We start from the raw sequence: 15453 nt of genomic DNA on the forward strand, positions 1-15453 counted from the left end.
CAGTAAACCCGGTTGTCCCTTTCCTCCCCCTGGCTGGAGGCAGGGCCCCTCTAGTCCTCATCACAGTACTCGTTTCTCATTTCTTGTACGTATGAGTCAGAAGTTTCTTCATTAAGATCAAGAGTAAGATCAGCCCTTCTACTCTCTCTGGGGAACTGCCCGCTGGAAACTGGAGCAGCAATTTTCCTGGAAGAACCTCTTTCTGTGATTGTTTTCCCTTGCAATTCGCGTACCCGTGCCCCTAGGGCTGCGGTAGGTTTCCCATCCCACTTCCTCATGTCCTCTCCGTGGTCACGCAGGTAAAACCATAGGGTGCCCCGTGGTGTGTACCCTTTATATTCTCTCTCTTGAGCAAAAGAACGCTGACTCCTAATAGCCGAGATACTGGTCCGTACAGGTGAGGAGTAGGACCTATCCTCTCTGAGTTGCTGGATCTCCCGGGACAGTTTCTCCACAGCCGAGACGATGGAGGAAGAGAGACTTTCCTCGTATTGCCGGAGTTGACTAGCCAATTCATCCACTGTTTGTTCCTCTCCATCTTTCCAGGTCATCACTGCCAATGAATTGGCGTATGACGATGGTGAGCTCCTTATAAACTTCCGCCACATGGGTCGTGTGCACTTGACTTCGTCTGGATCTTTGGATAGTTGTTCATTGTTCAGGTCATCATAAATCACCTCCAGCACAGCTAATTCTCTCAGAAACTGGATACCCTTCTCCATGGTGGCCCATTTCCTTGGGCGACATATGACATCTTCCTTAAAGGGATACCTTTCCTTCACGCTTGACAGGAGTCGCCTCCAAAGGCTGAGGACTCGTGTCCCTTTTCCAATTGCTTTGTCAATGCCCCCTTCCCTAGAAAGGGATCCCAGCTGCTTGGCTTCCCTACCCTCTACTTCCAGGCTACTGGCCCCATTATCCCAGCATCGGAGCAGCCAGGTGACAATATGCTCACCTGGACGGCGGCTGAAATCTTTTCGTATATCTCGCAGCTCACTCAGGGATAGAGATCGGGTGGTCACTGCCTCGTTTATGAGTTCTTCCTCTTCCTCCTCCCCTATCAGCGGCCGGCTTTCCTCCTCCCGTTCTCGTGATGGTCCTTCTCTAGGGTCATCTGTCTCGTATACTTCTTCCTCCGGTTCCCTTTTAGAAGAAGCTTCTTCCTCCCTTACTAAACGAGCCGACTTCCGCTTCCAAAATTTCTTCTTGTGTACAGGGGCGACTGATACCGGCACAGGCTGGTTCTTTGGTTCAGCCACAGGGTGTGTTGCTGGGGTTGGAGTGGCCGCAGTGCAAGTGCATGTCACCGGAGTCTGAGTGGCCGCAGGGCCTGTTGCCGGGGTTGGAGTGGCCGCAGTGCATGTCGCCGGGGCTGGAGTGGCCGCAGTACATGTCGCCGGGGTCTGAGTGGCCGCAGAGCCTGTCGCCGGGGTCGGAGTGGCCGCAGGGCGCGTTGCCCGGGTCTGAGTGGCCGCAGGGCCTGTTGCCGGTGTCTGAGTAGCTGCAGTGCATGTTGCTGGGGTCGGAGTGGCTGCAGGGCCTGTTGCCGGGGTCTGAGTGGCTGCACGGCATGTCGCTGGGGTCGGAGTGGCCGCAGGGCGCGTTGCCCGGGTCTGAGTGGCCGCAGTGCGTGTTGTTTTACTGTCAGAGCCAGAGACCTTCTCTTCCCTTTGAGGGCACTGAATGGTGTTGAACAGGGCTTGGTAGGCATGGGCCAGGCCCCAGCACGTTGCAATGATCTGCATCTCTCTGGAGTTGCCAGGGTGACAGCATACTTTGTCCAAATATTCTACTAACTTTTCAGGATTCCGCACTTGCTCAGGGGTGAAGTTCCAAAACACTGGGGGTGCCCATTGGCCTAGGTACTTGCCCATCTTGTCCCACACACCCTGCCACTCATAATTATTCAGCCTTGGGGCAGATCTCTGGATGATATTCTTAAATTGCTTACCAACTTTAGACAAAACCAAAACAATATTCCCAAGAAGTATTAATAGAAGTATCTTAACTGCCCAAGGATGCTCAAAATACTGAAAAATTACTGTAATGAAGGAGGAAACGTCATAGAAGAAGGTAGTGACACTGCCATTCTGTATTTCCTCCGTAAAAAAACTCTCAGAAAAGTCTCTGTTATTGCTAGTTGTCTCCACGAAATGGTATCCATGGTACAGTAACGGCTTCATTGCGGAGTTTACATACCACACTAAGGTCAAGGTCAATGTTCTAAAAACAAACCTCACAAGCGAGACATCACTATTCACTGCAGACCACAGCAAACTGCAAAACCCAACACCAATCTTTAACATGTACAGCAGGAAAAAGAGCGCGATGCAGATTATACAAATTAAAATCGAGAACAGAGAAACCAACATTGTGACCCACAACTATTAACAGATATAAGTTCCTTAATACACTCCGGTTAATCTGTTATTATCTCAAACCCTTTGTGCCCCACGTTGGGCGCCAAAAAGGACTGTCGTGGTTTAATTTCAGTCGGCAACTGAGCACCACGCAGCCGCTCGCTCACTCCCCCCCACCCGGTGGGATGGGGGAGAGAATTGGAAGGGCACAAGTGAGAAAAACTCGTGGGTTGAGATAAAAAGTTTAATAATTGAAATAAAATGATAATAATAATATGATAATAATAATAATAATACACAAAGCAAGTGATGCACAGTACAATTGCTCACCACCCACCGACCGATGCCCAGCCAGTCCCCGAGCAGCGGCCCCCCCGGCCAGCTTTCCCCAGTTTATGTACTGAGCATGACGTCACATGGTATGGCCAGTTTGGCTGTACCCCCTCCCAGCTTCTTGGGCACCTCCAGCCTTCTCAGTCGGTAGAGCATGGGAAGCTGAAAAGTCCTTGGCTGGTGTAAGCATTACCTAGCAACAACTAAAACATCGGTGTGTTATCAACTTTGTTCTCATCCTAAATCCAAAACACTGTACCAGCTACTAGAAAGGAAATTAACTCTATCCCTGCCGAAACCAGGACACCACGACATTTAAATACCTAAAATAAAATGTTGATTAAATCAGTGTGAGGATGTAGACATGTACAGTTCCCTGAATCAGTTTTTCTGGGTGGTTTTTTTGTTGTTGCTTTTGGTTTTGTAAGACACCCAGATTTGCTGACTCGTGGAGCACACTGACTTTGTTTTACTGTGAATTTAATGGAGAGCAAGGGAGAAGGGATTGGAAGAGCACCTTAAAATGTCCATGTATTTACAATATGTAGTAGAATGGGAGTGCTGTTAGGAATTTGTATTTCGTCTTGTCATATTGAATAATTAGACTTGCATTTGAAGTTATTTAATAATTGAAACTTAAAGGGCATTTAAGACTGCCATTTGAGATTGGCCTTTTGATATTCTGCTTTCGAGCTTCATTTGGAGGCCAAACAATTACATTATGATAAATGGGATATTGATGGGTTCTATTCCCAGATTCTCATCCTGCTGCTGGTTTTACAAGCACCCAGGGTTTTTTTTACTGGCAGGGAAAATTTTGCAGACTTGGTCTTACTTACAATAAATACAAGTCATTACTTTGAGCATACCTTTTTAAAAAAAAAAAAAAAATCATTAGATCTCTGCAAATTTTCAAAGAAAATATCTGGTAGATTTTATCTAATATCTAAAATAATTAAATTTGTTTAACAGCAGTGAGTATCAAGTTACATCATCAGATTCTCAATTGTCTTTCTATTTGTTTGACATAAGCATAACTTTTTTTTCATTTACAGTTTGAAAAATGCTATTAAAATGTAGTATTTATACTGAGTTGAACAGAGATTTATACTGCAAGAGTTAAATATACATGTTGGGGGTTACATTACAAATAGAACCATTTGAGGTACTTAATTTGTATTTGATTCATGCAGTTAATCCCAGTTGTGTAATTCACAATGCTAATTCACAGCTAAATTATTTTTTACTTTCATTGTGGCATCTCTAATTGCAGCACAATGATTTGCTATGTTGTACTATTTAAAAACAAACTGAAGCTTGTAGTCTCCATGTTTCTTGTATCTAAGCTCTGTTTATATCAGCTACTTATTTTAAGATTAAGAGTGTGACGTATTCATTTTGAAAAGAGTACAAGTGAAAACACTGGAAAATGCTTGCAAGTACACATTTTATGTGAAAACACCCTGAAAATTGCACAGCTCTTGGTTTTATGGTGGATGCTCTAGAATAATTGTAATTTCATAATAAAGATAAATAAATCAGAGTACTTACTAGCACGTGTGTTTTGGGGCAGGAGTGAAAGTAGTTTCTGTATTTGAGGTTTCCACAATCTATCACAATTCCAGTTGCTTGTAATTGAAATTTTCAAGATTTCAATCTCTCACTTGAAGTAGTTGCATAAGGTGCAGTGGGGGGGAAGTTTGGCTACCTTAGAGTATAGAATTGGGAACAGTTTTGTGGGTTTTTTTCCTCTGTCTTATCTTTAACGTGTGTATATATAATGTGTGTATATAAACTTGTGTATACTCCCTCAAAATGATTACAGAAAGATAAGTAATAACCCCTGTGTCACAGTGCTAACATGCTAAATTTTGTTTTTACTTTTGTTGGTTCAGTTGCAAGTTACCGTTTCAAATATGGGCCAAGGGGCTAATTCTTCGTAGGGGCTGAAAGTAATGATGCCTGTTTGCATGTGCTCTCTGCTTTCTTTGCACTTGCACAAGTGCTGGTGTGATTCTGTCATTTTAACTCCCCGAACAAGGTCTTATGGAAAAATCACTGGGTTTCTGCAAGTTTGCTCCCTAAAACAGCTCACAGCAGGGTTAAATAAATTCTAGACCTAGCCAGATTGAAAGAATGAGGGTTAGGACTGCCCTTTGCAATGACAATTGACTGTTACCTCGTGTCAACTTGTCACCAATCCTGATTTAGGATCCTGCTGACTACGCCAATTTGTTGCAAATGGGTGATTTAGACCACTTAAAGAACCACTGTCAAAGGTATCGGCAAAAGTGGTTTTATTGAAATATGATGTTGTAAAAGTGCGACTTAACAAAGTTCAGTGGTGTCGTGGTTTAACCTCAGTCGGCAACTGAGCACCACGCAGCCGCTCGCTCACTCCCCCCCAACCCCGGTGGGATGGGGGAGAGAATTGGAAGAGCACAAGTGAGAAAAACTCGTGGGTTGAGATAAAAACAGTTTAATAATTGAAATAAAATGATAATAATAATATGATGATAATAATAATAATACACAAAGCAAGTGATGCACAGTGCAATTGCTCACCACCCACTGACCGATGCCCAGCCAGTCCCCGAGCAGCGGCCCCCCCGGCCAGCTTTCCCCAGTTTATGTACTGAGCATGACGTCACATGGTATGGAATGTCCCTTTGGCCAGTTTGGGTCAGCTGTCCTGGCTGTGCCCCCTCCCAGCTTCTTGTGCACCTCCAGCCTTCTCAGTCAGTAGAGCATGGGAAGCTGAAAAGTCCTTGACTAGTGTAAGCACTACCTAGCAACAACTAAAACATGGGTGTGTTATCAACATTGTTCTCCTCCTAAATCCAAAACACAGCACTGTACCAGCTACTAGGAAGGAAATTAACTCTATCCCTGCCGAAACCAGGACAGATGGCAAGGTTCACTCTATAACTATACTGCACAAAGGATATAACAATGATTCAAAGTTACCAAGACAAGAATCAAAGTTACCAAGACAAAATCTTACTGCACTATAATACAAGGTTATGCACAATATCGGTCACTTACCAAAGATCTGTCGTTGGTAAAAGGTCTCTTTGCCTTGAGGAGCAACCTTGAGAGGTGTCCCAGCTCAAGGGGAGATCACCGCCGTGCAGCCAGCTGCTTAGCAGGGAGAGCTCAAAGAAGGCTCACCTAGGCTGTCATATTTATGGGATAAAGTGGTTGGCTCGTAGTCAAATTGCATGTAATGGAAAAGGTATGCATGAGACTCCTTGTACCCACAACATTCTTTGTTCCTTGATAAATGAGTCTTGGAAAAGCTACCCGCTATTCATGTGTCAATCACGTGATTGGTGTTCCAAGCTCATATGCATCGATGCTCACTGGGTCACTCTGCTCCTTTGTGGGTTTTCAGAGAACAGATTGGAACTAGAGAAGTTCTTGGCCCAGTTACAGCCTAGGCCTTTACTTCTTTTGGAGCCTGTACCAAACTACCGCTAGTTTGGTTAAGGAGTCGAGTGCATCCGTCACACAACTATAATGGGGAAGCCATAATAATGAATTTATTTAGATATGGCACTTAACCAGTGCTCTCTACTTTTTTGTCCTGTTTACTCTTAATGATTTTTTAAAAGCTTTTTATCTTCTTTATTGCTATTTTTAAGATTATGCACATCACTTTTAACTGTCCAGGTAATTGGCTATGAAGAGGAAACAGAGGAACTAACAATACAGAGATAGAAAAAGTGTGAATCTCAAAATTAGGGCTATAGCTATGCTTTTTTCCTTTTTGATTTTTCTTTACATAGCTCTTGTTCATTAAAAGAAGATAAATCTAAAGCCTTACACTGATACTATATTATAGATGCAATTTTGAATGAGAAGAGGAAACAAATTAGAAATGTTTCATGTGGTTGTAATAACATAGGCAATTAAATTGTATTTAGACAGTGTGCACTAGTATTTTAATTTTTCAGTATGAAAGAGTGAAAATATTTAATGATTTGCTGTACATGTATGATTTTGCAATCTGTTTGACCGTTGGCAGAGTAATTGTGGTTTTCAGTTACCACCTAAGTTTTTAATTAGATTATTTAGTATTTTTAGGAAATATTAATAGTTGTTAATATATCTTAGGGTTTGACCTTCATTTCAGATTAAATTTAACCTAATGTTTATCTTCACTGTCATTTCTTTAAGGCCCTATTGAATTTGAAGAATGTAACACATCCAGCGCAGTTGAAGGTGAGTTGTTGTAGCAGTTATTTACCTAACAGTCCTGTGGATAGAACCTGAAACTGAGGAGAGAAGGATATTCACATGTGAATTTGTATAACTTCAAAGTATTCCAATAGACCAAAAAGCTGGTTTTTCTTCTGAGAAAGAAACTTCTATGAAAATGAGACCTACAATACTTTATAAGCCTAATGCACAATGGTCAGAGAATTTTAGTGTTTCTTATAAATATATTTTGGCTAAGACCCTGTCTTTGCAGAGGTTTGGATTTGGTTCACTTATGACTGTAACTTAATTTACAAGTGTCAAAACATGGCTCAGGCTCTTTCCATTGTTGCCATGTTAGTTATAGCAATTCTAATGCAGTGTTATAGTCACAAAGCCTTCCTTTGTTGGTGTAGATTATTTTGCTTAGGCAATTGTTTTAAGTGGTTAAGAACTGTTTTATTTGCATAAGCTATATATTTACTTTTGGGACAGAGGAGTTGACAGTATAGCTATAGCAGCCGACAACTTTTAAGTTGCCAAGATTGCAGCTGAGACTTAAAATCTTTTTTGACTGAAGCAGAGAAGATCCATGTTCAGAAACTACTCTCATACTCCATTTGTCATTGTTTTGGGCTGGATAAAGCACAGGAAGGAAATAAATCCTAGACTAGCATTTAAAAATAATTTTGGAGCAATTTCTGTCTCTATTAAAATATAAGATATGGCTGAGTTTATAGCTACCTGATTTGTGAGAAGTTTTGAGTTATTTCACCCTGAAAATTTCTAAAAATGAAGAGATTCCTTATGTGCTGTGTAGTATTTCTGTAAAGGGGAATATAGTGGTTTTTTTAATGATGTGCTCAAATTGTCAGTTGTTAAATTTTGGAAACCAAATTATTTCCACCATTTTGCTCAAAAGCTTGCTGTAGGTAGTATCTTACATCAAAACAAAACTGTAGACTAGTTGGATCAGATGCTTGCACTTGGTCATTTTGTTTAAAGTTTGGCAGTCTACTTTGATTCAGCAAAAATTGGGGAGAGAAGCAGACATGACAGTAAGTCTGATGGAATATTTAAATGTATTTTAATTTTAGTACACTAAATGGGTATGAAAGCAAACTTTTTTCTGTACTAAAGCTATATATATCCAGTGCTAAAAACAGGGAAGAAAAGACAGAGGGGAGGCATGGTTCCAGACTCAGTGGGAGCCAGCATTAGAGCTGGCTACAGCATTGGGAAATCATGAACTCAGCATCAGTTGGGAAGCCAAGAAACTATTGCCAAGGCTATTCAGGATCAGCTGGAGCAATAGCTTGTGTTGAGTTTCTGTGAGCAGAGTCCCTTTCCTCAAAACTGGCAGTGCACCCATCTTCTATAAAATAAGTGACAGTCTAGCATACCCAGCTTGGAGAGTTGGATGTACAATGCAGATCAGTTTTATAAAGACTTATGTTATTAACGTGTTGCTTGAACCATATTTTTTTTGGGGGGGGGGTATAAAGCTGATATGGTTTAACCCCGGTAGGCAGCTAAGCCCCACCCAGCCGCTTGCTCACTCCCCCCACAGTGGGCTGGGGGAGAGAATTGGAAGGGTAAAAGTGAGAAAACTTGTGGGTTGAGATAAAGACAGTTTAATAAGGAAAGCAGAAGCCATGCACACAAGCAAAGCAAAACAAGGAATTCATTCACTGCTTCCCATCGGCAGGCAGGTGTTCAGCCATCTCCAGGAAAGCAGGACTCCATCATGCGTAACGGTGACTTGGGGAGACAAACGTCATCACTCTGAACGTCCCCCCCCTTCCTCCTTCTTTCCCCAGCTTTATATGCTGAGCATGACGTCACATGGTATGGAATATCCCTTTGGTCAGTTGGGGTCAGCTGTCCCAGCTGTGTCCCCTCCCAAATTCTTGTGCCCCCCCAGCCTACTCGCTGGTGGGGTGGGGTGAGAAGCAGAAAAGGCCTTGACTCTGTGTAAGCACTGCTCAGCAGTAACGAAAACATCCCTGTGTTATCAACGCTGTTTTCATCACAAATCCAAAACAGAGCCCCATACTAGCTACTATGGAGAAATTTAACTCTATCCCAGCCAAAACCAGCACATTGTGTTACTGAACAACATATTGGAATAATGTTCCTTTAGTTTGTTCTTGTGTTCCCTTAGTTTGGCTCCATACCTACCTCCATTGTTAGATTTTTGTATCACTCATTATGGCAGCATTTAAAAGGTATTGGCATTGGTATGCACCAGTGTTTTGACATTGCTAAATATATACTCATCTCTTTGATCTTTAAATGAAAAGTGTTTGTTCCATAGGGATAAAACCACGGAAGAGGAAGCCTTTTGGTTTATCAGGAATAATGAAAAAAGAAAAAGATACTGAGTCTGTGTAAGTATATTTCCAACTTGAAGCCTTGTTTTGTATGAAAACTAGTAAATGTATGGAGATAAACATTAGCTGATGTTTAACAAAAAAATGGTTTTATAACAGAAGTTTAGAGGAATGCTATGAATATGAAAACACCACAGCTATTTAAGATTTTTGTAACTAAGGATTTTAAGGAAATAATATAAATGTATTCATAGTAGTCTACTCATGTTTCATTCTTTCCTCTGCATAGGTAAGTAGTTCTCCCTTGTTCTACATTTGAACATTGTAGATAATGTGATTCTCATGTGTACTCCTAACGAAATAGTAGTTCTGTATGTGGAAAAAGTACTGTATGTCTGTGTTAGCAGAATTGAAGCTTCAGTTATTCTTTTGTTAGAAAAACTTGTGTACTCTTGTCGTGGTTTAATTTCAGTCGGCAACTAAGCACCACGCAGCCGCTCGCTCACTCCCCCCCACCCGGTGGGATGGGGGAGAGAATTGGAAGAGCACAAGTGAGAAAAACTCGTGGGTTGAGATAAAAACAGTTTAATAATTGAAATAAAATGATAATAATAATAATATGATAATAATAATAATACACAAAGCAAGTGATGCACAGTGCAATTGCTCACCACCCACCGACCGATGCCCAGCCAGTCCCCGAGCAGCGGCCCCCCCCGGCCAGCTTTCCCCAGTTTATGTACTGAGCATGACGTCCCATGGTATGGAATGTCCCTTTGGCCAGTTTGGCTGTGCCCCCTCCCAGTTTCTTGGGCACCTCCAGCCTTCTCAGTCGGTAGAGCATGGGAAGCTGAAAAGTCCTTGGCTAGTGTAAGCATTACCTAGCAACAACTAAAACATCGGTGTGTTATCAACTTTGTTCTCATCCTAAATCCAAAACACTGTACCAGCTACTAGAAAAGAAATTAACTCTATCCCTGCCGAAACCAGGACAATATCCACCCCTTATTCTATACCATCTGCGTCATGCTCAAGTCTCATATTTTCCAGTACATTTTCATTAATCACCACCCCCCTTTTTTATATATATACACACACACACACACAGAGATATCATTCCCTTCGTCTGTGGGCCATCCCTCTGAAATGTTCGGTGAGTTCATTTAGTCCATGACTTCGGGATCCATCTGTCATAATAATCTTTCAGGGCAGGAAAAATGGAGATGGTATGTGGTGTTGGATTGTTTCATGTTGAAGTCAGTTCTGGTACCATCATCACTGTGCTTTGCTTGGTTTCACTGAAGTTATTCTTCTTTAGTCTGGGTGATTCTTATTGTAATAACATTAGTACGGCATATAATATTATTAGTATGATTAGTATATCTGTGTATTATTAGTATAACTATTATAACTATAATTAGTATTTAACATCACATAATTCAGATCATTGGCTATTCTCACCCAAAATCCAATCCCCTTGAGGTACACATCGGACTTCCCCATCCTTCCGCATTATCCACCAAGTGCACCCAGGTCCTTGAGCAAAAGCAAGCCCATGGATGGGTCTGCCTCTGCCTGAGGCAGGAATAACCCAGACTGTCTTCCCCAGCATATTTTTTATGTGCACTACAGGGACTTTATTCCCATCTACAGTACGTAAAAGTTCTGACTGGGCAGGGCCTGCTCGATTGGCAGATCCCCGAGTGTTGACTAACCAGGTGGCCTTTGCTAAATGCGTATCCCAATGTTTGAACGTCCCGCCACCCATTGCTCTCAGCGTAGTCTTTAACAGTCCACTGTATCGTTCAATTTTCCCAGAGGCTGGTGCATGACAGGGGATGTGATACACCCACTCAATGCCGTGCTCTTTGGCCCAGGTGTCTATGAGGTTGTTTCGGAAATGAGTCCCGTTGTCTGACTCAATTCTTTCTGGGGTGCCATGTCGCCATAGGACTTGCTTTTCAAGGCCCAGGATAGTGTTCCGGGCGGTGGCATGGGGCACGGGATATGTTTCCAGCCATCCGGTGGTTGCCTCCACCATTGTAAGCACGTGGCGCTTGCCTTGGCGGGTTTGTGGGAGTGTGATATAATCGATCTGCCAGGCCTCCCCATATTTATATTTCAACCATCGTCCTCCATACCAGAGAGGCTTTAACCGCTTGGCTTGCTTGATTGCAGCGCATGTTTCGCATTCATGGATAACCTGGGCTATAGTGTCCATGGTCAAGTCCACCCCTCGATCACGAGCCCATCTATATGTTGCATCTCTTCCTTGGTGACCTGAGGTGTCATGGGCCCACCGAGCTAGAAATAACTCACCCTTATGTTGCCAGTCCAGATCCCCCTGAGCCACTTCCATCTTAGCAGCCTGATCCACCTGCTGGTTGTTCTGATGTTCTTCAGTGGCCCGACTCTTGGGTACGTGAGCATCTACGTGACGGACTTTTACAACCAGGTTCTCCACCCGGGCAGCAATATCTTGCCACAATGCGGCAGCCCAGATGGGTTTGCCTCTGCGCTGCCAGTTGCTCTGCTTCCATTGCTGCAACCACCCCCACAGGGCATTTGCCACCATCCATGAGTCAGTGTAGAGATAGAGCACTGGCCACTTTTCTCGGTCAGCAATGTCTAAAGCCAGCTGGATGGCCTTTACTTCTGCAAATTGGCTCGATTCACCTTCTCCTGCAGCAGTTTCTACAACTTGTCGCATAGGACTCCATACAGCAGCTTTCCACCTCCGATGCTTTCCCACAAGACAACAGGACCCATCAGTGAACAGGGCATATTGCTTCTCATTTTCTGGTAGTTCATTATACATTGGGGCCTCTTCAGCATGCGTTACCTCCTCCTCTGGCGATATTCCAAAATCTTTGCCCTCTGGCCAATCCATGATCACTTCCAGGATTCCTGGGCGACTGGGGTTTCCTATTCGAGCCCGTTGTGTGATCAGTGCGACCCACTTACTCCATGTAGCATCAGTTGCATGATGTGTACAGGGGACCCTCCCTCTGAACATCCAGCCCAGCACCGGCAGTCGGGGTGCCAGGAGGAGCTGTGCTTCAGTGCCGATCACTTCTGAAGCAGCTCGAACCCCTTCATATGCTGCTAATATCTCTTTTTCAGTTGGAGTATAGCGGGCCTCGGATCCTCTGTATCCCCAACTCCAAAACCCTAGGGGTCGACCTCGAGTCTCCCCTGGTGCTTTCTGCCAGAGGCTCCAGGTAGGGCCATTCTCCCCGGCTGCGGTGTAGAGCACATTTTTTACATCTTGCCCTGCCCGGACTGGCCCCAGGGCTACTGCATGAACTATCTCCCGTTTAATTTGTTCAAAAGCTTGTTGTTGCTCAGGGCCCCATTTGAAATCGTTCTTCTTTCGGGTCACTTGATAGAGAGGGTTTACAATCAGACTGTAATTTGGAATGTGCATTCTCCAAAAACCCACGACGCCTAAGAAAGCTTGTGTTTCCTTTTTGCTGGTTGGTGGAGACATGGCTGTTATTTTGTTGATCACATCCATTGGGATCTGACGACGTCCATCTTGCCATTTTATTCCTAAAAATTGGATCTCCTGTGCAGGTCCCTTGACCTTACTTTGTTTTATGGCAAACCCGGCCTTCAGCAGGATTTGGACTATTTCCTTCCCTTTCTCAAAAACTTCTCCTGCTGTGTTGCCCCACACAATGATGTCGTCAATGTATTGCAGGTGTTCTGGAGCCTCACCCTGTTCCAGCGCAGTCTGGATCAGTCCATGGCAAATGGTGGGGCTGTGTTTCCACCCCTGGGGCAGTCGGTTCCAGGTGTACTGGACGCCCCTCCAAGTGAAAGCAAATTGTGGCCTGCACTCCGCTGCCAAAGGGATTGAGAAAAACGCATTAGCAATATCAACTGTGGCATACCACTTGGCTGCCTTTGACTCCAGTTCGTATTGAAGTTCTAGCATGTCTGGCACGGCAGCACTCAGCGGTGGCGTGACTTCATTTAGGCCACGATAGTCTACTGTTAGTCTCCACTCTCCATTAGACTTCCGCACTGGCCATATGGGACTGTTAAAGGGTGAGCGGGTCTTGCTGATCACTCCTTGGCTCTCCAGTCGACGAATCAGCTCATGAATGGGAATCAGGGAGTCTCGGTTGGTGCGATATTGCCGCCGGTGCACTGTGGTGGTAGCGATCGGCACCTGTTGGTCTTCGACCTTCAGCAACCCCACAACAGAGGGGTCCTCCGAGAGACCAGGCAAGGTGGACAGCTGTTTAATTTCCTCCATCTCCAAGGCAGCTATACCAAAAGCCCACCGGTACCCTTTTGGGTCCTTGAAATACCCTCTCCTGAGGTAGTCTATGCCAAGGATGCACGGAGCCTCTGGGCCAGTCACAATGGGGTGCTTCTGCCACCCATTCCCAGTTAGACTCACTTCGGCTTCCAATACAGTTAGCTGTTGGGATCCCCCCGTCACCCCAGAAATACAGATGGGTTCTGCCCCTATATATCTTGATGGCATTAGGGTACACTGTGCACCGGTGTCTACCAGAGCCTTATACTCCTGTGGGTCTGATGTGCCAGGCCGCCGAATCCACACAGTCCAGTAAACCCGGTTGTCCCTTTCCTCCCCCTGGCTGGAGGCAGGGCCCCTCTAGTCCTCATCACAGTACTCATTTCTTACTTCTTGTACGTACGAGTCAGAAGTTTCTTCATTAAGATCAAGAGTAAGATCAGCCCTTCTACTCTCTCTGGGGAACTGCCCGCTGGAAACTGGAGCAGCAATTTTCCTGGAAGAACCTCTTTCTGTGATTGTTTTCCCTTGCAATTCGCGTACCCGTGCCCCTAGGGCTGCGGTAGGTTTCCCATCCCACTTCCTCATGTCCTCTCCGTGGTCACGCAGGTAAAACCATAGGGTGCCCCGTGGTGTGTACCCTTTATATTCTCTCTCTTGAGCAAAAGAACGCTGACTCCTAATAGCCGAGATACTGGTCCGTACAGGTGAGGAGTAGGACCTATCCTCTCTGAGTTGCTGGATCTCCCGGGACAGTTTCTCCACAGCCGAGACGATGGAGGAAGAGAGACTTTCCTCGTATTGCCGGAGTTGACTAGCCAATTCATCCACTGTTTGTTCCTCTCCATCTTTCCAGGTCATCACTGCCAATGAATTGGCGTATGACGATGGTGAGCTCCTTATAAACTTCCGCCACATGGGTCGTGTGCACTTGACTTCGTCTGGATCTTTGGATAGTTGTTCATTGTTCAGGTCATCATAAATCACCTCCAGCACAGCTAATTCTCTCAGAAACTGGATACCCTTCTCCATGGTGGCCCATTTGCTTGGGCGACATATGACATCTTCCTTAAAGGGATACCTTTCCTTCACGCTTGACAGGAGTCGCCTCCAAAGGCTGAGGACTCGTGTCCCTTTTCCAATTGCTTTGTCAATGCCCCCTTCCCTAGAAAGGGATCCCAGCTGCTTGGCTTCCCTACCCTCTACTTCCAGGCTACTGGCCCCATTATCCCAGCATCGGAGCAGCCAGGTGACAATATGCTCGCCTGGATGACGGCTGAAATCTTTTTGTATATCTCGCAGCTCACTCAGGGATAGAGATCGGGTGGTCACTGCCTCGTTTATGAGTTCTTCCTCTTCCTCCTCCCTGGTCAGCGGCCGGCTCTCCTCCTCCTGTTCTCGTGATGGCCCTTCTCCAGGGTAGTCGTACAGTTCTTCCTCCGGTTCCCTTTTAGAAGAAGCTTCTTCCTCCCTTACTAAACGAGCCGACTTCCGCTTCCAAAACTTCTTCTTGTGTTACAGGGGCGACTGATACTGGCACAGGCTGGTTCTTTGGTTCAGCCACAGGGCGTGTTGCCGGGGTTGGAGTGGCCGCAGTGCAAGTGCATGTCACCGGAGTCTGAGTGGCTGCAGGGCCTGTTGCGGGGGTTGGAGTGGCCGCAGTGCATGTCGCCGGGGCTGGAGTGGCCACAGGGCCTGTCGCCGGGGTCGGAGTGGACACAGGGCCTGTCACCGGGATTGGAGTGGCCGCAGTGTATGTCGCCGGGGTCTGAGTGGCCGCAGTGCATGTCGCCGGGGTTGGAGTGGCTGCAGAGCCTGTCGCCGGGGTTGGAGTGGCCGTAGGGCGTGTTGCCTGTGTTTGAGTGGCCGCAGGGCCTGTTGCCGGTGTCTGAGTAGCTGCAGTGCATGTTGCTGGGGTCGGAGTGGCTGCAGGGCCTGTTGCCGGGGTCTGAGTGGC

The 15453-nt window shown here is 45.2% G+C and overlaps 1 protein-coding gene across 1 annotated transcript in view; it reads left to right on the forward strand.

Moving 5' to 3' along the window:
• LOC143172196 (F-BAR domain only protein 2-like) overlaps window positions 1-15453 on the forward strand; it is a 135228-nt gene that overhangs the window by 60163 nt on the left and 59612 nt on the right. The window contains exons 9-10 of the mRNA XM_076361440.1: window positions 6873-6917; window positions 9211-9283. Coding sequence (XP_076217555.1) covers window positions 6873-6917; window positions 9211-9283 — 118 coding nt within the window. The remainder of the gene's footprint in view (window positions 1-6872; window positions 6918-9210; window positions 9284-15453) is intronic.

The sequence above is a fragment of the Aptenodytes patagonicus genome, chromosome W (genome assembly GCF_965638725.1).
Source record: "Aptenodytes patagonicus chromosome W, bAptPat1.pri.cur, whole genome shotgun sequence".
In the NCBI taxonomy this organism is placed as follows: domain Eukaryota; kingdom Metazoa; phylum Chordata; class Aves; order Sphenisciformes; family Spheniscidae; genus Aptenodytes; species Aptenodytes patagonicus.